At 49.1% G+C, this 21,200-nt stretch overlaps 2 protein-coding genes across 6 annotated transcripts in view; one reads left to right on the top strand and one right to left on the bottom strand.

The window, feature by feature from the left end:
- LOC310664458 (uncharacterized protein) overlaps positions 1 to 21,200 on the bottom strand; it is a 541,032-nt gene that overhangs the window by 124,292 nt on the left and 395,540 nt on the right. The window lies entirely within an intron of this gene.
- The window catches only part of LLGL1 (LLGL scribble cell polarity complex component 1), an 84,368-nt gene continuing 70,273 nt past the window's right edge, over positions 7,106 to 21,200 (top strand). For 2 of the 5 annotated variants that reach the window (XM_083413361.1, XM_083413359.1), the window contains exon 1: positions 7,130 to 7,582. In XM_083413361.1, the coding sequence (XP_083269487.1) occupies positions 7,373 to 7,582 (210 nt within the window). In that variant the 5' untranslated portion in view covers positions 7,130 to 7,372. Of the gene's footprint in view, positions 7,583 to 12,111; positions 12,206 to 21,200 lie in introns of those variants that run through there. The other 3 variants (XM_083413360.1, XM_083413362.1, XM_083413363.1) reach the window with 3 other exon arrangements.

Here is a 21,200-nt window from a genome sequence, read left to right as displayed (position 1 = left end):
GTGTCGATTTGGCCTACTGCAAAGAGCCGCACACCAGATGCTCGCCCGTCTCCGAATGCAAATGTTCCTAATTATACTTTTTTCCACTGCAAAGTAATTTAAATTCCTTCCCTCGCAACGGTGGCCTGCTGGTGCCAAGGAGCCTGGGAAAGAAGCCACAGGAACCCAGTGGAAATCGCGGGATGCCTGCAGGACTCGGCGGCTGCCAGATCTGAACTGAAGAATCCTGGGACTCTGTGGGTCAGTGGAAGAAGGCTGAGGAACCCGGCAGGTATCTGGGGGAGGGTGCCAGGATCAAATCTGCGAGCGCTGCAGAGGGGAAACTGCAGGATCCAGAAGACGAGGGGTGCCAGTGTGGTGTAGTGGTTAAGAGCGGTAGACTCGTAATCTGGTGAACCGGGTTCGCTTCCCTGCTCCTCCACATGCAGCTGCTAGGAAGTAATAGTGCCACTGTATTCTGCTCTGGTCAGACCTCACCTGGAGTACTGTGTCCAGTTCTGGGCACCACAGTTCAAGAAGGACACTGACAAACTGGAGGGCAACCAAAATGGTCAAAGGCCTGGAAACGATGCCTTATGAGGAACAGCTAAGGGAGCTGGGCATGTTTAGCCTGGAGAAGAGGAGGTTAAGGGATGATATGATAGCCATGTTCAAATATATAAAAGGATGTCACATAGAGGAGGGAGAAAGGTTGTTTTCTGCTGCTCCAGAGAAGCGGACACGGAGCAATGGATCCAAACTACAAGAAAGAAGATTCCACCTAAACATTAGGAAGAACTTCCTGACAGTAAGAGCTGTTCGACAGCGGAATTTGCTGCCAAGGAGTGTGGTGGAGTCTCCTTCTTTGGAGGTCTTTAAGCAGAGGCTTGACAACCATATGTCAGGAGTGCTCTGATGGTGTTTCCTGCTTGGCAGGGGGTTGGACTCGATGGCCCCTGTGGTCTCTTCCAACTTTATGATTCTATGATTCTATGACTTTGGGCTAGTCACACTTCTCTGAAGTCTCTCAGCCCCACTCACCTCACAGAGTGTTTGTTGTGGGGGAGGAAGGGAAAGGAGATTGTTAGCCACTTTGAGACTCCTTCGGGAAGTGATAAAGCGGGATATCAAATCCAAACTTTTCTTCTTCTTCTTCTTCATCTTGGCATGGTCTTATTGCACAAATTGTGCAGGCTCCAATACCGCTCACTTTTGGAAAACTTGCAGCATTTCAAGAAACTTCTAAATACACCATCAGACCAGTGGTACGGGAACCTCTGGCTTGTGGATCGAATGTGGCCTGTCAGGTCTCCCCCTTTGGCCTGTGAGGCCATTTTGGGAAACCCCCCCCCCCAGGTCTCTCTATTCGCCCCTGGCAAAACTGCCCAAACCGCAGCCCTCGCTGGCCCTGTGGAGGCAGATTTAAAATGATATTTATTAAAAGTTTTATAGTTACAGAAGAAAAAGAGAAAAAGAGATAAAACACAAAATATATATAAAGAAAGAAAAAAGTAAAAATTAAAAAATTAAAAAATACATCAAAAAGCAAAGAAGAAAACAATACCTCCACCCAACCAGAGAAAAAACAAAAACATTTAAAAACACATCCTTTTTTCACATCTCTATCCTTCAATGACTTATTTTGTGGAGGCAGATTTAGGGCAGATCCACTGCACTGGGTGCTGAGCCTAGGGGCACCGCAGGGCACTGCAACTGTGACGTACTGAATTGAACAGAAGGGAAGGCAAAAGGGGGGGGGGCATACACTGAATTTTGGCCTTGCCCTCGATGTTGATGAAATTTGAAAGACCAAAGTTTGCCCCTGTGTCCTGCTTTGCCCCTGGAATGTTTTTTTTCCTGGCTGGGGTGAGTCCTTGAACTCTGATAATGCCTCTGGATGGAGACTACTGCCTTATCGTCTCTGAACAGCATCTTTTCCTGCTGCCTGTGTGTAGAACAGGAGGGTCAAAGCTGGGAGCTGGACCCTGAAGGCTGAGGAGCTTGGCACTTCAAATTCCAGCAGGGCCCTCTGCATTGCCAAAATCTGGTCCCCGCCCCCCGGCCTCTTGTATTCCGTTGGACTTCATAGTTGTAGCACCCAGTGCGACCAAACCAGCCACACTCCCTGAGACTGCCTTTGTCAAAGCACACTTAACTTAGCAGTAAATCTCACTGGGTTCAGCAAAGAAGACCCGTCTCTGAGTAAACAGGGTTCGGCTTGCTCTGTGACCAGCTCACATATGCACAGAGAAATGAGCATCTCCCAAAGGCAAAAAACCCCAGAAGTTTGTGTTTACCAGAAAATGGAGAACAAATGCATTCTGGCCACGGAAGGTTGCCAACTTCTTCCAACCAGCCCTGCTTCTGTGCCTTTAATAGCAGGCTGGTCATAGACGCTTAGCAGGCGGAGGTGTCTAGAATGCAAGAGATAGAAGTCACACCAGTGTCCCGTCCCCCCAGTAATTGGTTTTGTAGCTGTTCCTTTTCCTCTTCAGAGAATCCTGGGAACTGTAGGTTTGTGTGAGAAGCTAAGGGCTCAGCTGTTCTGCCTTTAATCACATAAATTAAACAGGTGAAGCTTTTCCAGGTGTGAAGATAACCCTAAGTGGGAGCTTCACCTCCAGTTAAAGGTATATGAGCCATTCAGGTGGCATTACTGAGCGCAGGCTGTTGTTTCTGTAGATGTCACCTAACCAGGAAAAGTGGCCTGGTATGCTCTTGATTTGCTGAAAATCAACAGGGGGAATCTTTTCCATAGCATGGAGATGGATGCGATCACCTCCTGGTCTCCTGCAGCCAAGCTGCTGTTGGCTGGTTGGAAAGATGGCAGTGCCTGTTGCATCTAGTTTGCCCATTTCTGATCGCTCAGGAGGTTTGGAAAAGCTGAAAAGGGAGACAAGAAGAAGCTCTCCCTGACCAGTCGCAGAGGTTTTGGCAGAGCGGCAAACCTGTGATCGGCGTCAGGAACAGGGATCAGAGTTTGCAGAGGCAGGCCGCGTGGTAAATAAACAAAACGCCTACGGATTTTGCAAAACGGCAGCCGGTGCCAAGGCATTTTGGCAATTAATCCAAGGAGTCTCCCTGCTCAAACCAGTTCCCCACCTGCGGCCCTGATCCTTTAAACGCACACATTCAAAGAGTCGCCTTGCTTTCAAGGAGATCTGGCTTGCCAGCTAAATCAGCTAAGTGCTACAAACGGCTGCCAAGATTTGATTTCCTGGTAAGGCTGCTTCCCCTACGCTGGTGGCCTGTAGCAGGCAGAAGTTCAACAGGTTAAGTGTGCACTGTCACCAGCTTTCCAAGGCTGCCACGGGGCTGCGCCTGTCTCTGTGCTGCTGTGGTTGCCAACCTGAAATCGAATGATACTCAGCATACCGTGTGCTTCCTCAGTCTGTGTGGATGAGCAGCTTCAAGCCCCACCTTTATCTTTCAGACTTGGACCACCCAGCCCATCAAACAAAGGACAGTCTTCTGTGGTGTAATGGTGAAAGTGTCTTGGACTTGGGAGACCAGGGTTCAAATCTCCACTCAGCCACGGAGCTCACTGGGCTCCAGCCTCTCAGCCTAACCTACCTCACAGGGTTGTTGTGGGGGATTAAATGAGGAAGAGAGAGAACCATGTTCGCCACCTGAAGCTCCTTGCTGGAAAAAGTGGAATGTAGATGCAATAAATAAGACAGGACCATTCTACCCCAAGCAAAAGGCTTGTAACCATTTGCACACTTACCATATTTTTCGCACCATAGGGCGCACCGGCCCTTAGGACGCACCTAGTTTTTTGGGGGGGAAATAAAGGGGGAAAAATTATTTCCCCCCCAGGTGCGCTGCGCTAATCCTGAAGCTTGGGGCGTGCAGAGCTCAGTGCGCCCTAAGCTTCTGGGTGCCGGCAAGGCCTCCGCTAGCTGTGGGAGAGCCACGCAGCTTTCCCACAGCTAGCGGAGCGCTGCGCCAATCCTGAAGCTTGGGGCGTGCGGAGCTCAGCGCGCCCCAAGCTTCTGGGTGCTGGCAAGGTCTCCCCTAGCCGTGGGAGAGCCGCGCGGCTTCGTGCGGCTCTTCCACGGCTAGCGGAGCGCTGCGCTAATCCCGAAGCTTGGGGCGTGCGGAGCTCAGCGCGCCCCAAGCTTCTGGGTGCTGGCAAGGTCTCCGCTAGCCGTGGGAGAGCTGGGTCTCCCACAGCTAGCGGATAGCTTCCTGAAGCCTGGAGAGCAAGAGGGGTCGGTGCGCACCGACCCCCCTCGCTCTCCAGGCTTCAGCGAAAGCCTGCATTCGCTCCATAGGACACACACACATTTCCCCTTCATTTTTGGAGCGAAAAATACGGTATTTGGAAATAAGCCCCATTTAACTCAGTGGGACTTCTTGGCACCCTGTGGCGGGATTTCCCCTAAGATATGTCCTGTTTCAAGGTTCCAGTCTTGTTTAACCCCTGAACCAGGCTTTTAAAAGACAAACTCCTGCGTATTTTGTCCAAGAGCAAAGGATTGTGCAAACATGTCGCATGTTTACTTGGAAATCAGTCTGACTGTATTCATTGGGATTGGCTCAAAGGCAAGAATGACTGTCCTTTTTTTGGGGGGGGGGAACCCTGCCCTATACAGAGCCAGACTATTGGCTCCATATTGTGTGCACCAGAGGCGAAATGGGGCTGGGCCGGAGTTGTGACGCTCATCTTTGTACAATAGGCAAGATTCAAGCCACATGAAAGCCAGGGATTTCTACAGGTGCCCACACCTAGCAAGAGGCATCATTCAATTTCAAAGGCACATTCCATTCCTGTGCACACGCTGAACCTTTAAAATGCATCCAAAGCACATCCTTTCCGCCAAATAATTCGGAGCGCTGCAGTATTACCCCTCGCAGAGTTCCAGTTCCCAGCAACCTTTCACAAACTACAGTGCCTAGAATCCTTTGAGGGAACAGATGTGCTTTAAACACATAGTGTGCGGACAGCCCAAAGCATTTAAGGAGGGGAGGGGAACAGGCTGGCTTGGAGACATTCCGGGGGCCAGGTAGAGAGGACCCTAGGGCCATATCTGGACTCTACCCTTGGTATATACTGACCAACTGCGTCTCTGCAAGGTTTTAGACCAGGGGTCTGCAAACCTTTTAATCAGGGGGTCGGTCCACTGTCCCTCAGACCTTGTGGGGGGCCGGACTATATTCTGAAAAACAAATACCCTGCAAGCCGGTCCTGCAGCTGGCTCCGGACCTGGAGGAGGAACGCACTCTGTACGCGCTCAGGAGCATGTCTTGGAACCGCCCGCTCACCAGCGTTGTTGACGAGCAGCAGCCCGTCCCCACAGAGCTCCATGCGGGGACTGACCGAGCCTGGGGGGCCGCATCTGGCCCCCGGGCCTTAGATTGCCGACCCCTGTTTTAGACAGAGGTACTCACAGGCGGGGCTGAAGATGGCAGGACTTGAACCTGGAACCTCCTGTATACGCAAGCACGTGTTCTGACGCTGAGCCACAGCCCTTCCTCTGCCCTGCCCAGTAGCAAAACAACCTCACACTCCAGAGATCTGGAACCTGCTCCTTTGACTCCCAGCTGGCTTTATCTGACGAATCTTGTTTATGAAAGCAATGCAGGATTACGCGGCAGACACGAAGAACCTGATTCAACCATTGCTCACTGCCAAAGTGCCGGATTGGCTGCTACATCCTGAAGGCCCAAACTTCCAGCGGGAGCTATTTCAGACGGACTTTATTGCAGGCTGCCTGGAGAACACTTTGTTACGGGTTCAGCATGCAGATGCCATAATACAGTGGTACCTCAGGTTACATATGCTTCAGGTTACAGATTCCGCTAACCCAGAAATAGTGCTTCAGGTTAAGAACTTTGCTTCAGGATGAGAACAGAAATCGTGTTCCGGCGGCGCGGCGGCAGCAGGAGGCCCCATTAGCTAAAGTGTTGCTTCAGGTTAAGAACAGTTTCAGGTTAAGTACGGACCTCCTGAATGAATTAAGTACTTAACCCGAGGTACCACTGTATTTGCTGCTGAATAAAAGTGAGCCTCCGGCAGAGGAGACAAGGTGACAGCCCGTTGCAAAGAGGTGGGCAACTGGTGGCCCTCAGGGCTAACCTGGCCACTGGAGCAGTTTCGTTTACAATTCCCAGCACCCTTAACAAATTACGGTTCTGGGGGAAGCCATGGCTGTTTCAAGTAGTATAACTGTGCTTTGAATTTATGCTGTGGATGTGGTTGTTTTAGTATTAATAGTAGAACCTCCAAGTGTCCCTATTTTCCAGGGACAGTTCCCGGATTTGCAGAATCCGTTCCGGTTTCTGATTTGGTCCTTGAATGACCCGCCTTTGCTTAGGACGCCCCTCTTTTCACTGGAGAAATGTTGGAGTGTATGGAGTTATGCGACCCCTGAGCCAAGGAGACAGGAAACAATACAACCTTCAGGAGACATTTGAAGGCAGACCTGTATAGGGAATCTTTTTTAAAAAATGTTTAATGTTTTATTATGTTTTTATATATGTTTGAAGCTGCCTAGAGTGATTGGGGCAAGCCAGCAAGATGGGCAGGGGATAAATAATAAAATTATTATCATTATTATTGAGTAAGACGTCCCTATTTTCACTGCAGAATTGTTGGAGGGCATGGAGTTATGCGACCACTGAGCCAAGGAGATTAGTAATTATACAACCTTCAGAAAACATCTGAAGGCAGCCCTCTTTAGGGAAGTTTTTAAATGTTTAATGCTTTATTATATTTATATATATATTGGAAGCTGCCCAGAGCGGCTGGGGCCACCCAGTCAGATGAGAGGGGTATAAATATTGCTATTCTTATCGGTGCTTTGTTTTTCCCTGGGGGTACTCAGGGGCACGCAGTACCGGCACCTTTTTTCCTAGAAGAAAAGCACCGGTTAAAAATGTGGCATTTACTGTAACCATTTCATGGTGAGTCCCGGCACCCCTCTTTTTCTAGAAGCACAGATTTTTATCATCATTTTATTATCATCATAGGACATCCCTATTTTCAGTGGATAAATGTTGGGGCGCGTCTGTACGCAGCTTGATCTCCAAACAAGCCACACACACACAAAAACCCTCCCAACTTTTTTATATAAAAAACTACATTTCCCAGCAGGCGTTGGTCCCGCTGCGCAGGCGCAGAGAGGCGGCGCGGGAGGGGTTCAGAGCAGCTGGCGAGCAGCCGCCCGGCCTTCCTTCGTCTGCTTTCCTCTGGGTCTCTATCTCTCTCTCTCCCTCCAAGCCCATTGTCCAGCCGAGCTGCCCGCGGGGTCTCCTCTGATTGGCTGCGGCGGGCGTCGCTCGGGCGCCCCCTCCCCTGCCTGCCCGCCTCCCTCGCGCCCTCCCCGGCGGACCAGCCCTCTCTGCGCTGTTGCAACCTGGGCGCATCTGCCGCGCTCGCTCCTGCTGGATGCGGAGGGCGCCGCTGCCGCCGCTGCTGCCGCCGCCGCCGCCTCTGCTGCATGGGGGAAGCGCCGCCCGCGCGGCATTGTTCCCCCCTCGGCCAAGAGCCCCCCCGCCGCCGCCCCCCCCGGGCAAGATGATGAAGTTTCGCTTCCGCCGCCAGGGCCACGACCCCCAGCGGGAGAAGATCAAGCAGGACCTCTTCGCCTTCAACAAGGTAGAGACCCGAAAGACCCCCCCCCCCACCCCACCCATCCACGACCCACCGCAAGGGGTGCCTGGCCAGGGCTCCCCCCTCCCTTTCCCCCGAAATGGGGCTGGGGTCCGCCTCGCTCGCCCCGCAACTTTTGCAAGCGGTCTCGGCCCTCTGCTGAAATGGGGTGGTGGTCCTCATCTCCCTGGGCTCAAATGACTTCAATCTCTTTATTCCCCCCCCCCCCCCCGGTTGGGGGTCCTCTTGGAAAAAGAAGCAGCGAGAGGAAGAACTGGGGGTGGTTTTAGAGGTATTTTTTGGGTGGAGGTCAGTTCTGTTGGTCACAGCTAGGTGTTTGGGAAACACCCTCCCCCCCCCAAAAAAAACCCAATAGAGTCTTTGGTGGTGCACATCAGTTTGGGGCGTCTTTCGGAAGAGGGGCTGTGTATTTGTGACCCACTTTTGTTGGTCACGGCTTGGTGTTTGGGAAACAGCCCCCCCCCAAACAACAATAACCCCAAGAGAGTCTTTGGTGGTGCACATCAGTTTGGGTTGTCTTTTGGAAGAGGGGCTGTGTATTTGTGACCCACTTTTGGGGGAGGGGAGAGAGATTTCCGCCTGGGGAAGTAGCAATATTGGGGTGAGGGGCCAGGGCAACGAGCCATCCTTTGTAAATGGGGAGTGGGTACCCGGTTTAGCTACCCCCCTTTTTGAAAGGGAGTGTTTGGGGCAGGCTGGTTGCTAGCTAACTTAAGAGTGGTGTGTGTTCGTTTGCGCCATCCCTCTCTGGGAGCGGGGAGAGAGAGAGAGAGAGAAAAATGTTTGAATGGAAACAGCTGCACCCCCCTTTATACCTCTCCCCCCCCCAAATAATCTCATTTGCATCTGGATAAGGTGCTCTTGTAAGACAATGGAGCTTCTCCCTTTGAAGTGCAAACAGTTCCCAAAAGTAAGGACCAGGATGGATATCAGTGTTTGGGGGTTTTTTTTGGGTGCGTGTTATTGTGAAAAGAAGAGTCAGGTTAAAGAAGAAAGAATGGATGAGACACTTTTGTGGAGGAAATTTTGCTCTCCTTGGCGTGGAAGGAATTTCCAGAGGGGTCTCCCCTTTGGTGCAATTCGGGAACACCCAACAAAGACTCTGGATGGCACCTTGCAATTGTTTTGTGTGTGCTCCTGTGTGAGCACAATTTCCTTTCCTCCCACGCTCACCCCCGGCAAAGATTAGGGTGCCTCTTCTTCCTCCTCCTCCTTCTCCTTCGAATGGGAGGAGTTGGCCAAAGAATGGATCTGCTTCTTTTTCCTTTAAATGCTATTTATTTACTTCAAGCTGCAAATACCAGCATCCTTCGCTTCAGCAGAGCTCCGGGAGTGTGATGTTGAGTTCGTATATGAGAGGATGGTTTATGTGTGTGTGTATGTGTTTGTAGACTTGGCAGGAGTTGTTCGCCGCACTGCTGGGTTGCATTTCATGCAAAGTACCCCCTCCCTACCACTGCACCCCACCACCCCATCTCTCCTAGTCTCTAAAGATTGGTCTGGGATGAGAGAGGATTAAAAACAAAATCTTATTTCTGCCTCTCTCTCCCCCCTTCCCCTCCCTCCCCCCTTTTTACTTTGCAGACCTAAATGATGCTTAATGCTTTGTAAAAGGCTCCCTTCCTTTTCACCACCATTTGCCCTGCCCTCTGATTTTGGTCCAGGGAGAAACTGGGGGGTGGATTTGCTCTCTCCCCCCCCCCATTGAGATGCTGTGGGGTTTCGCCCCTCCCTTTCCCTTGGGCACCTGCAGTAACACACACAAACCCTTTAACATCTTCCTTATACATCTGTCTCTGGCGGATGGAAGCAATAAAACTCTTGCAACGATAGTTCATAGTTCTTTGCAGTTCTGGGAAGCCAAACTTCCAAAAAGAATTAAGGTTCTTTTTGCCGTAAGTCTGCTGAAAAGCCCTTTGTGTGTGTGTGTCTTGTGGGTTTTTAAAGCGGAATCTTTCCTCCTATTTAAATGACTTTCTCTCTCCCCCCCCCCAAGCATCCTAATTCCTCCTTCGACTCTTTCAGTAAGACATCCATTGCATCTTGGAAGTTCACATTTTGAACTGTGTAGCCCTGGTTTCAGTGCTAAATGCGCAGGAAGTGTGAAGAAACTGTACTCTGCTACCCTAGCTTTCCCGGAATTTCGACTTTTAATTTTCCACACCGCTCAGCTTTGTATGTGACACATGAGTTGTACTTCCTTTTAAAGGAAATTTTACAGAATGTTTCATTATTATTATTATTATTATTATTATTATTATTATTAGTAAAACCATTGGATTTTTGTTACATTAAAGTGGATTTTTAAAACCCCCAAATAAATAAGAAGTACCAATTGCTTCTGATTGCAGGGATGGGGGACTCCACCTCCCTCCAGATGTTGGGCCTCTCATCCCCATCACCAGCCCTGATCTCTAGCCGTGCTGGCAGAGGCTGATGGGAGTTGTAGTCCAACAACCCCTGGAGGGCCAAGTGTTCACTTCCCCCGGCTTAAGGGCCGGGGAGAGGAAAATGCTGTTCTCAGTTTTATCTGCAAGCTGCCTTGACTTCCTGTCAGGGTGGTGAATTAAATAAATATATAATAATAATTAGATCATCTGGGGATCATGGATCTCCCAGCGGTTTTGCCTGGGGTTCTTGCCCACCTGCTCCCTTGTGGCGTAAATATCTGCATGCTCACTTGCAAATATTGGGAACAAGCAGGGGTCATACAGGCCCATCTCTTTAAAAAATGCTAAATTATTCCCAGGCCTGCTAGCTTATAGGCTATCAGTAATTGCACCAAAACGACATAGATAAAGGCCAAGTTGGTTTTATAAGACAGAGGTCTGCTGTGCTCCCTATTGGGGGACTTCTCAATATTCTTTATTGGGTCCAACTTAGTTCAGAACCAATGACCGTTCTAGTTTTACATGCTGTCAAGGCATTTGATCGCCTTAAGTTTGGCAATACAGTGGTACATTGGGTTACATACGCTTCAGGTTACATACGCTTCAGGTTACAGACTCCGCTAACCCAGAAATAGTGCTTCAGGTTAAGAACCTTGCTTCAGGATGAGAACAGAAATCGTGCTCCAGTGGCACGGCCGCAGCGGGAGGCCCCATTAGCTAAAGTGGTGCTTCAGGTTAAGAACAGTTTCAGGTTAAGTACGGACCTCCGAAACGATTTAAGTACTTAACCTGAGGTACCACTGTACCTCTTTACGGTTCATTTGGTATAAGTGAATCCTGCAGTATTTTTTTGCTGTCTTCCTTTCCTTTCGCCGTATTCCAGAAAGCCATATCTAGGCCGGGTGTCCGTTTCTGGTGGGTTTTATTACCTAGTTGCGCAGGAAACCGCCTAATCTCATTTATTTATTTATTTAGTACATTTCCTTCTGGGGGCGGAAGGCGGAACTAGGCACTTTTCCCCCTGATCATTTTATCCTCACAACAACTCTGTGAGGTAGGTTAGGCTGAGAGTGAGTGACCGGCCCCTAAGGTCACCTGGCGAGTTTGACGTCCGAGTGGAGATTTGAACCCGGGTCTTCCGGGCCCTAGTCCAGCACTTTCACCGCAGCAACACCACCCCTGGCTCTCTCTGTATCAAGCCGGCGTTGCCCGCACTGGCTGGCAGCAGCTCCTGCAGGCGTTTTAGGCAGTTCTTTCTTTATTATCTTTTAAAAACTTATTTATTGATACTTATTCACAAAAATACATGCCCATTACAAAGTATCTTTTTGTAATAAAGAGAAAACAGCTACTTAGTCTAAAAAAGAGAGAGAGAAACTAGGTCAGAAAAGATAAGAATTGACCTGAGAAAGACGGAGAACAGCGGGAGAAAGGGGGAGAAAAAACTAAAGAAATTTAGAAAGAATAAAAGGATTTCTGGCTCTCTTTCCTGCAGCTACATATAATATTCATTCCTTAAAATCCAAGCATTCTGTCTTCTAGAAACCATTATTTTTTCAGTCTTCAAATCCCGATATTACTTGGATGAACTTGAATGAACTTAGGTGGGGCCGGAAGGGTGTTGTGAATTGAACCCAGGATCTCTGGAAGTTGCTGTAGCGCAGGGGTCAGCAAACTTTTTCAGCAGAGGGCCGGTCCACTGTCTCTCAGACCTTGTGGGGGGCTGGACTATATTTTGGAAAAGAAAAAAGAAGAACGAATTCCTATGTCCCACAAATAACCCAGAGATGCATTTTAAATAAAAGCACACATTCTACTCATGTAAAAACACGCTGATTCCCGGACCGTCCGCGGGCCGGATCCAGCCCCCGGGCCTTAGTTTGCCTACCCATGCTCTAGTCTAGCGCCACTGAGCTAGGGCAGTGGTTCGTTTACTTCCCTGAACTCCCAACTGGGCAACAAAGAGATCAAACCTCACGGTTCTTCTGCTTCAGATCTCCAGCTCTGTCTGTTTCCAAGGGGAGGCTTTCGTCCCTCAATCCTTGATTTACAGTCTGTCTTTATCTTCTTTTGGTCTTCTTTGTTGTGCAGGCTTGATGAGCCTGCTGGCTGGCTCTGCTTGACTGTTTCAGTGCCTGAGTTAGGAGCCGGGGGTAGAATTTAGCTTAACTGCGTCAAGCTGGTATCCCAGGCACATCAATGTGCTTATGCTCTCTAGGTAAATATCTCGCAATCTCTTCTACCTTTGTGTCTACTTCTGTGTTCTTCCCCGCTGTATTTGCAGAGGATTTCAGAGCAGAGAAAGGCAGGGGGATATTATCCGTTTCAGGTTAACACTGAGTGCTGCATTTTCCTTGGGAAATTTCCTCTCTTATCTCCTCTTTCCCCATCCCCCAATTCCCCCCTAAATTTCCTGATTTAGGGATGTAATGATAAGATTTCTCCCTTCTTGCATGAGGAAGAAACTGAGCATATTCCTGAAATGATTTTGCACCTGGGTTGGGAAATGCAAAATGTGCTGGGAATTTTTTATCTTGCCCTTCCTCCACAGGGCTCATGAGGGCATGGCCAGTTCTCTTCTCCCTTCATCTATGCTCACAGCAACCCCCTGCAAGGTAGGGTAATCTAGAGAGTGGCTGGCCCATAGTCACCCAACGATCTTCGCAGCTGCGTGAGGATTCGAACCCAAGTCCCTCCAGTCCTAGTCTGACCACTGATAAGCTGTGTGGCTTGACCATTTCTTGCAAGGGAAGAATAAGTCCGTGATAAGTCCCTCTCTGATTATAGAATTATAGAATCATAGAGTTGGAAGAGACCACAAGGGCCATCGAGTCCAACCCCCTGCCAAGCAGGAAACACCATCAGAGCACTCCTGACATATGGTTGTCAAGCCTCTGCTTAAAGACCTCCAAAGAAGGAGACTCCACCACACTCCTTGGCAGCAAATTCCACTGTCAAACAGCTCTTACTGTCAGGAAGTTCTTCCTAATGTTTAGGTGGAATTTTCTTTCTTGTAGTTTGGATCCATTGCTCCGTGTCCGCTTCTCTGGAGCAGCAGAAAACAACCTTTCTCCCTCCTCTATGTGATATCCTTTTATATATTTGAACATGGCTATCCTATCACCCCTTAACCTCCTCTTCTCCAGGCTAAACATGCCCAGCTCCCTTAGCCGTTCCTCATAAGGCATCGTTTCCAGGCCTTTGACCATTTTGGTTGCCCTCCTCTGGACACGTGATCATGCTATATAAATTCAAATAATAATAATAATAATAATGCCAAAAGATTTCTCTTGTTTAAGGTCTCTATTCTTCTAACATAGCCTTGGATGTAAGAATTTAGAAGGCAAAGCGATAGCAAAATCTCCAACCCAAGAAAAGTTTCACCTGTTAAATGCACAAGAATCAAACTGTTTTATTTTTTAAAAGGTGGCAGGCAAACCTTACTTTTCTGTAGGTCTCCGAATCCTCCTGCATTTTTCTCTCTTTCTGTTTTGAACTTTGGCAAGGGAGGCAAAGCTTATTTAATTTGGATAGGCCCCCTGACTGGTCCCACGGGGAGGGGGCTGCTTCTCCGGCATAAACATCTGTGTGGCGAGGAGAGCAGGCAGATGGCCCAGTGATGGAGGACAATGAGCTCTTCTTAATTTGGAGGCTCTGGGGGCCTCTCTGCGCATAAATTTAATCCTGGGTATGTGAGGTGACATGATAGAAGTTCATAAACGGAGGAGGCGGGGAGATGAAAGTTTTTTTCTCTCTCTCCTAACACCAGAACTCCGGGGGCATACAAAGCACATCTGAATATTGGACGATTTGGGGCAGATAAAAGAGAGCCCTTCTTCACGCAACAGTGCGTCGTTAAAACTGTGGAACTCCCTCCCACTTGAGGCATAGATGGCCTCCAACTTGAATGGCTTTAAAGAGAATTGGACCAATTCAGAGGGCTGTCGAGGGCTGCTGGCCAGGACGGCTATGCTCTGAGCTCCAAAGTCAGAGGCAGCGATGCTTTTGAATACCAGTTGCTGGAAACCACAGGAGGGGAGAGTTGCTCTTGCATTTGAATTTTATTTATTTACCGTATTTTTCGCTCTATAAGACGCACCAGACCACAAGACGCACCTAGTTTTTGGAGGAGGAAAACAAGAAAAAAAAATACTATGAATCTCAGAAGCCAGAACAGCGAGAGGGATCGCAGCGCAGTGAAAGCAGCAATCCCTCTTGCTGTTCTGGCTTCTGTGAAAGTGAGCAGCCTGCATTCGCTCCATAAGACGCACACACATTTCCCCTTACTTTTCAGGAGGGAAAAGGTGAGTCTTATAGAGCAAAAAATACGGTACTATTTTTTATTCATTAGATTTATATACCGCCCTTTGGCACAAGATCTCCGGGTCGTTCACAGGATAAAATACAAGTACAGTAGTACCTCTGGTTGCGGACAGGATCTGTTCTGGAGCTTCGGTCAGTTCCTGAGGTTTCCGCAACCGGAGATGCCTGTTCAGCATGCAGTGCGATAGAGCATTCCTGCGCATATGCGCCGCGCGATAGTGCACTACAGTCGTACCTCGTGTTGCATTTGCTTCAGTTTGACTGTTTTCAGGTTGCGTCCCGTGGCGACCTGGAAGTACCGGAAAGGGTTACTTCTGGGTTTCACCGCCCGCGCATGCACAGACGCTCAAAATGACATCATGCGCAGAAGCGGCGAATTGCGACATGCGCGTACCACTGTACTGCGCATGCACATGCACATGTGGCAAACCCCAGAAATATACTTCCAGGTTTGCCGCATGCATATCCCAAAGGATACGTAACAAGAGGGGGACGTAAGTAGAGGTACCGCTGTAAATACAGTGGTACCTCGGGTTACATACACTTCAGGTTCAGACGCTTCAGGTTACAGACTCCACTAACCCAGAAATAGTACCTCGGGTTAAGAACTTTGCTTTAGGTTGAGAACAGAAATCGTGCTCCGGCGGTGCGGCGGCAGCAGGAGGCCCCATTAGCTAAAGTGGTGCTTCAGGTTAAGAACGGACCTCCGAAACGAATTAAGTACTTAACCCAAGGTACCACTGTAGTTAAAAACGAAAGCAACAAAACAATAACCTCTGCTTCTCACAGATTTAAAAGGCTGCAGAATATTAACCAGCTGTTTGGCCTCTGGATGCTGGTCCAGATGGGCCGTGGGCCTGATCCACACGGCTCTTATGTACTTTAAGACGTTCAGTGTGGATGCAACCAGGAAGGGGCGTCTGCAGACGTGGATCAGTCAACCTTTTTGCTTCAAGGGCCGCATGGAAGCAGTCTGGGGGGCCACACAGCAGTGTGTGTGGCTGGGGTCTACGGTCCCCTTGCCCTGTTCACTCCTGAACACACACACACACACAAACATACTCTCTGCACAGACAGAAACACGAACGTGCCCTCCCCATACGCTAACGCCAACCCCCATGCCAACTGCGTTGAGATCAGTAAGAGTAGAAGCTTTAACTTTGCCCTTCTGACAATCCCGATGCCGCCAAGCTTTCTGTGCTGGTGTTGCTCAGCTGTGGAAGACCAGTGACCTTTCCCCAGTTACTGGCTGATCTCCTGGGGAGGGGGGGGGAGGCTCCCCAGATCCTGGTGGGCTGCACAGAGAGTGCCTGTATGTTGCTCACATGTTGCAGGAAATATTAATTTTGGGAGGGTTGCGGCTTTCCCAGTGTGGACCTCAACGCTGTTGGGAAGGCATGCTCATCATGCAATCTTATGTGCGCGTTCTTCCGGAAATGGTGATGTCTGTTTCTAGGACAATTTTGAATCTGGGGAGCAGGGAAAAACCGAAGGGCAAATATTGGGTTTGGGGCACAGGCTGAAGAGGCAGCAGGGGAGAATTGGGTGGGTCCTTTGGAAAGAACAGAATCTTTGGGTTGGTGAGCAGAGTTGTTGTTGTTTAGTCGTTTCCGACTCTCCGTGATGCCAAGGACCAGAGCACGCCAGGCACTCCTGTCTTCCACTGCCTCCCGCAGTTTGGTCAAACTCATGTTCGTACCTTTGAAAACACTGTCCAACCATCTCGTCCTCTGTCGCCCCCTTCTCCTTGTGCCCTCCATCTTTCCCAACATCAGGGTCTTTTCCAGGGAGTCTTCTCTTCTCATGAGGTGGCCAAAGTCTTGGAGCCTCAGCTTCACGATCTGTCCTTCCAGGGAGCACTCAGGGCTGATTTCCTTCCGAATGGAGAGGTTTGATCTTAAGGTACCCCTGCCCATACAGGCCAGTCTTGACAGACTCTAGGGTTGTGCGCTCATCTCACTCTAGAGGCCAGGAGCCAGCGCTGTCTGCAGACACTTCCGGGTCACGTGGCCAGCGTGTCAAGCTGCATCTGGCGAGCCAGCGCAGCACACAGAACGGCGTTTACCTTCCCACTAGTAAGCGGTCCCTATTTATCTACTTGCACCCGGGGGTGCTTTCAAATTGCTAGGTTGGCAGGCGCTGGGACCGAGCGATGGGAGCGCAACCCGCCGCGGGGATTCGAACCGCCGACCTTTTGATCGGCAAGTCCTAGGCGCTGAGGCTTTTACCTACAGTGCCACCCGCGTCCCAGGTTTGATCTTAGAGGTGCTTAAATAGAAGTCCCAGGCAGGGGTAATAAGGGTTGCAAGAAGACCAAGTTTTGAAGCTCTGAATGTAGAGATGTGTTTGCTGATTGCATTTGTATTCTGCCTTTTCTCCAAGTTGCTCAAGGTGACGCAGAGGGATCTCTTCCCTTATGTCATCCTCTCAACAGCCCTGGGGGGTGGAGGTAGCATAAGTTGATGGATGATGGAGTAGAGATCTGAACCCTGATATTTTCCAGGTCCCAGCCTGACTCTTTAACCCAGTGGCTCTCAAACTATTTTTTCTGGGCTACGCTTTCAGGAAAAAAAATTGCTCACGCTACACCGAATCTTATACAATCATCCCTTGGATCTCGACCGCCTTGGCTCCAGAACAATCGAAACCCAGAAGTGAGTGTTCTGGTTTCCAAACGATTTTTGAAAGCCAAACATCATTCGAGGCTTCCATGGCTTCCCATTGGCTGCAGGAGCTTACTGCAGCCAATTTGAACCCGCAATTTGGTTTCTGAACATTTTGGAAGTTGAGCGGACTTCCGTAACGGATTATGTTCGACTTCCAAGGTACGACTGTATTGGTAAGGAACACATTGGAGAACAAAAAGGAACAGGCACCTAGCAGCGCTTGATTTATAATGTAGGACAGGACTACTTTATAACATGATCATAGGACATGCAGAAGATATAAAACAATGCAGCTACGTAAGAACATGAGTCATTCCCAAGATATAATTATAAATGAGCTGCTTGCCTATGTGCCTTAAGTTTGTGTACAAACTCAGCGAGAGGCGTGGGCTGGATTTTGCCGGGTGATCTCATTCCTACCAGGTCTAATTGGAGGCAAACAAACTCTCATCTCCTCATCGACACCAAGAAGCCTTTATCTTTTCTGTTCTTTCATATTTGTCAGCGTTGACAATTGCTGTTGTAGAAGAGCCAGTGCTCTGGAATATCTAGCCATGTTCCGCAAATTAAAAGAAATGTTTTGAAACTGTGGCTCATTTGGTTAGAGTGTGGGGCTGGTAATGCCAAGGTTGCAGGTTTGATCCCCGGATGGGACAGCTGCGTATTCTCGCATTGCAGGGGGTTGGACTAGGTCAGGTATCCCCAAATTCGGCCCTCCAGCTGTTTTGGGACTTACAACTCCCATCTTCCCTAGCATACAGGACCAGTGGTCAGGGATGATGGGAGGTGTAGTCCCAAAACAGCTGGAGGGTCGAGTTTGGGGGTGCCTGGACTAGATGATTCTTAGGGTCCCGTCCAAATCTGTGACTCTATACTACACTGCACTGCACTGAAATGTTTAAATGATTCTTGGATTGTCCCCTAAATCTTCTGGCCACATTGCTATCCTCTTCTGCCACACCAGTGTGGTGCGCCACGCCTTTTGAGAACCACTGCTCTAACCACAACACCGCTGGAGCGGCTCATGGGGTTTAGGAAGGCAGCGGAGGGACTTGAGAAAGAGGCGTCGCCTGTCCTAAGCTGAAATGCACAAGAATTCCCCTCCCTCCACATCTCTCTGTTGCTGCTTCTCTGATCAGGTTTGGAAGCAACATCCAGATGTTCTCAGGCACCCCGTCTCATTCAGAAATCCCCAGGCTGTGTGCTGAGGAAGAATTGGCAGTGCCTTGGGAGAGCAAAAACCAGTTTAAAGAATGTGTGAGGCCCAAGTGCCCAGACCCAGAAGAGCTTTCTCGAGGTTGCTCTCTTGTTCTGCCCAGATGGATAAATTCCTGGCATCCCACCCTTGCCTTGGGGGTTGAGTGTGTGGTTCAGTTGCTATTGAGGCAGGGATGCAGCAGGGTTACCTGCTGAAATTGGGGCAACAGGTGTCTCCAGCCCATAATTCCGTTTCCCACAGTGGCCAACCAAATGCTTCCTGGAAAATTCTGTTGAGAGGTAGAATGCCTCTGGCGTTGGAGGTTCCGCTTAGCCAGGGGTCAGCAAACTTTTTCAGCAGGGGGCTGATCCACTGTCCCTCAGACCTTGTGGGGGCCGGACTAGATTTTTTTTTGGGGGGGGGGAATGAACTCATGTAAAAACACCAGGCAGGCCCCACAAATAACCCAGAGATGCATTTTAAATAAAAGGACACATTCTACTCATGTAAAAACACGCTGATTCCCGCTCCATCCGCGGGCCAGATTTAGAAGGCGATTGGGCTGGATCCGGCCCCTGGGCCTTAGTTTGCCTACCCATACGCTTAGCCATCTAGGCTAATCAGTGCCTGTGCTGTGGGAAGCTGCCTTGACGCTGAGCCAGGCACATTGGTCCATCACTGGCTGGCAGCAGCTGACCAGGATTGCAGGCGGGGGATATTCTGGGGATTCAAACTTGAGACCGCTTTCATTTCCTGCCCCTGAGCTGCGGCCCTTCCCCAGACACACCTGCTTAAAGCCACCCAAACCAATGGTCATCGCCATATCCCGTGGCAGGGAGTCCCACAAGCTATGCAGTGGTGCAGCTTCTTCACTTTGGAAACATCTGCCTGTTGACCCCACTGGGTGACCTTGAGTTTGAGTGTTATATGAGAGGGAGAGAAGCTCTGAACCACTGCAGAATGAGGATATTAAAAAAACCCCACCAACCCTTTAAAAACAAGTCTCTCTGGGATAGAGCAAAAACTCTCCTGGTTTTATTGTGAGCCAGGGCTGAACTCCAACTGGAGAGAATTAAATCAAAGCTAGGGGCGAGTGTGTGTTTGTCTTCTGATGCTAATTAATCCCGGAGATTGTTTCTGGGAGGCAAACTGAAGATTACCTGACAACAACAGTCCAAAGAGGCTTTTCTTACTGTAAGTCGCTGTAATTGGGTGCAGTTCCTATAGACACCTTGCCTAATGTGTCTTCTTCCAGGTTTTTGGGTCTCAGGGACATCCGGTGATAAACTTCACAGGGCTGAATTTTTCAGTGAAACTTTTCTTGGAATGTGTCCTTGAATTTCGATAAGGTCTCTCTCCCTTGCCTGGAGAGGTGTGTGTAGAAACTAGCCTTTTGTAGGAAGGAGGAAAATTCCTTGTTTTGCACGCTTTTGCTTTTCCCCACTGTAAATTTGCTCAGAAGGAAATGGGGGGAGTCACGCCTACCCTAGAGCGTATCTCATCTAGCATGTTTGCTTTACTTGCATTTAGTAAACAGTTGGTGAATATTTGTTTGCAGCCGGTACCCGTTCACGAACTCTGTGAAATGGGGATTTTTTCCCCCTGTGGAAAAATTAAGTGCTGGGGATTTTGCCGCCTCATTTCTGCAAAGGGTCAACTGATGTGGTTTCTAGCACTTCTCACCCCATTGCTATTGTCTTTAAAGTTTTTAGAAGGGTTCTGATAAAATATTTGTGCTGTTGGCCTTGTGATTGCCCAGTCGTGATGACTTTGCGACACTTGGGACAACCTACATGGGTCCTGTGTATCAGATGCCTCCGTGTATTTCTAAGTTTGCCTGATTCTTGCAGAATAGATGTGCTTGGGGGAAAAATGTAGCTGTCTTAATCTGCCCTAGCCCGCTTCTCCCTTCCTTTAAACGTTTGGGAAAGAGGGATTCCAAGATGAGATGCTTTAGACCAGGGGTCAGCAAACTTTTTGAGCAGGGGGCCAGTCCACTGTCCGTCAGACCTTGTGGGGGGCCGGACTATATTTTGAGGCGAAATGAACAAATTCCTATGCCCCACAAATAACCCAGAGATGCATTTTAAATGAAAGCACACATTCTGCTCATGTAAAAACACCAGGCAGGCCCCACAAATAACCCAGAGATGCATTTTAAATAGAAGGGCACATTCTACTTATGTAAAAACACGCTGATTTCCAGACCGTCTGCGGGCCGGATTTAGAAGGCGATTGGGCTGGATCCGGCCCCTGAGCCTTAGTTTGCCTATCCATGCTTTAGAACAGTGGTGTCCAAACTTTTTTCAAAGAGGGCCAGATTTGATGAAGTGAAGGGCTGTGAGGGCCAAACGAAGTTGTTAACCTTTTTATAGGGTTGAAGTTGTTGAGGTTTTTTTAGGATTTTAGCCCAGGAAATAAACTGCCACAGGAGCTGGATAGCTGGATTAAACCAACTGGCGGGCTGGATTAGGCCCCACAAAACAGACTTTGGACATGCCTGCTTTAGACCCTCAAATGCCACCCCGCTCCGATGGCCTGGCACCCCACCAAGTCCAGGAAAAAATCTGCGTTGATGTGTCAGATTACATCTCTGCTCACTTGCTCAGGGAATCTCTCCTGCGTGGCTTTCTTGGTGCTGCTGATTCCTTCCGACTTTGTCTCTTGCAATGTGGAATGTGGAGGCTGATTGGAAAAGGCAAGCGATGTGCTGGCTTGGCCAAGCTCTCTTTCTAGGGCTTTCTATTTCCGAAACTCCGTTCTCCAGTCCTGTTTGAAAGCCGTGCTGCTGCCTGTTCATTAAAGATGTTGTGCTCAACATTGTATGTTGTCGTTCAAAGTGGGAGGAACGTCCTTGGCTTATTTTTAAATTTGTGGGGGTTTTTCCCCTAGCATTTATGTGTGAATACACAAAATAAATCAAATATGAAGGCCCTAAAGAAGTGTTCAAAATGTTACAGCAGGTCGAAAGCAGCATAAGGTTGGACATTAGCATTGAACTCGTCGTTACGAAACACAAAATACCA

This window comes from Podarcis tiliguerta (assembly GCF_965153285.1).
Source record: "Podarcis tiliguerta genome assembly, chromosome: 14".
NCBI classification, from domain to species: Eukaryota; Metazoa; Chordata; class Lepidosauria; order Squamata; family Lacertidae; genus Podarcis; species Podarcis tiliguerta.
The sequence above is the reverse complement of the archived record's forward strand: the minus strand, read 5'-3'. Positions and strand labels throughout refer to the sequence as shown.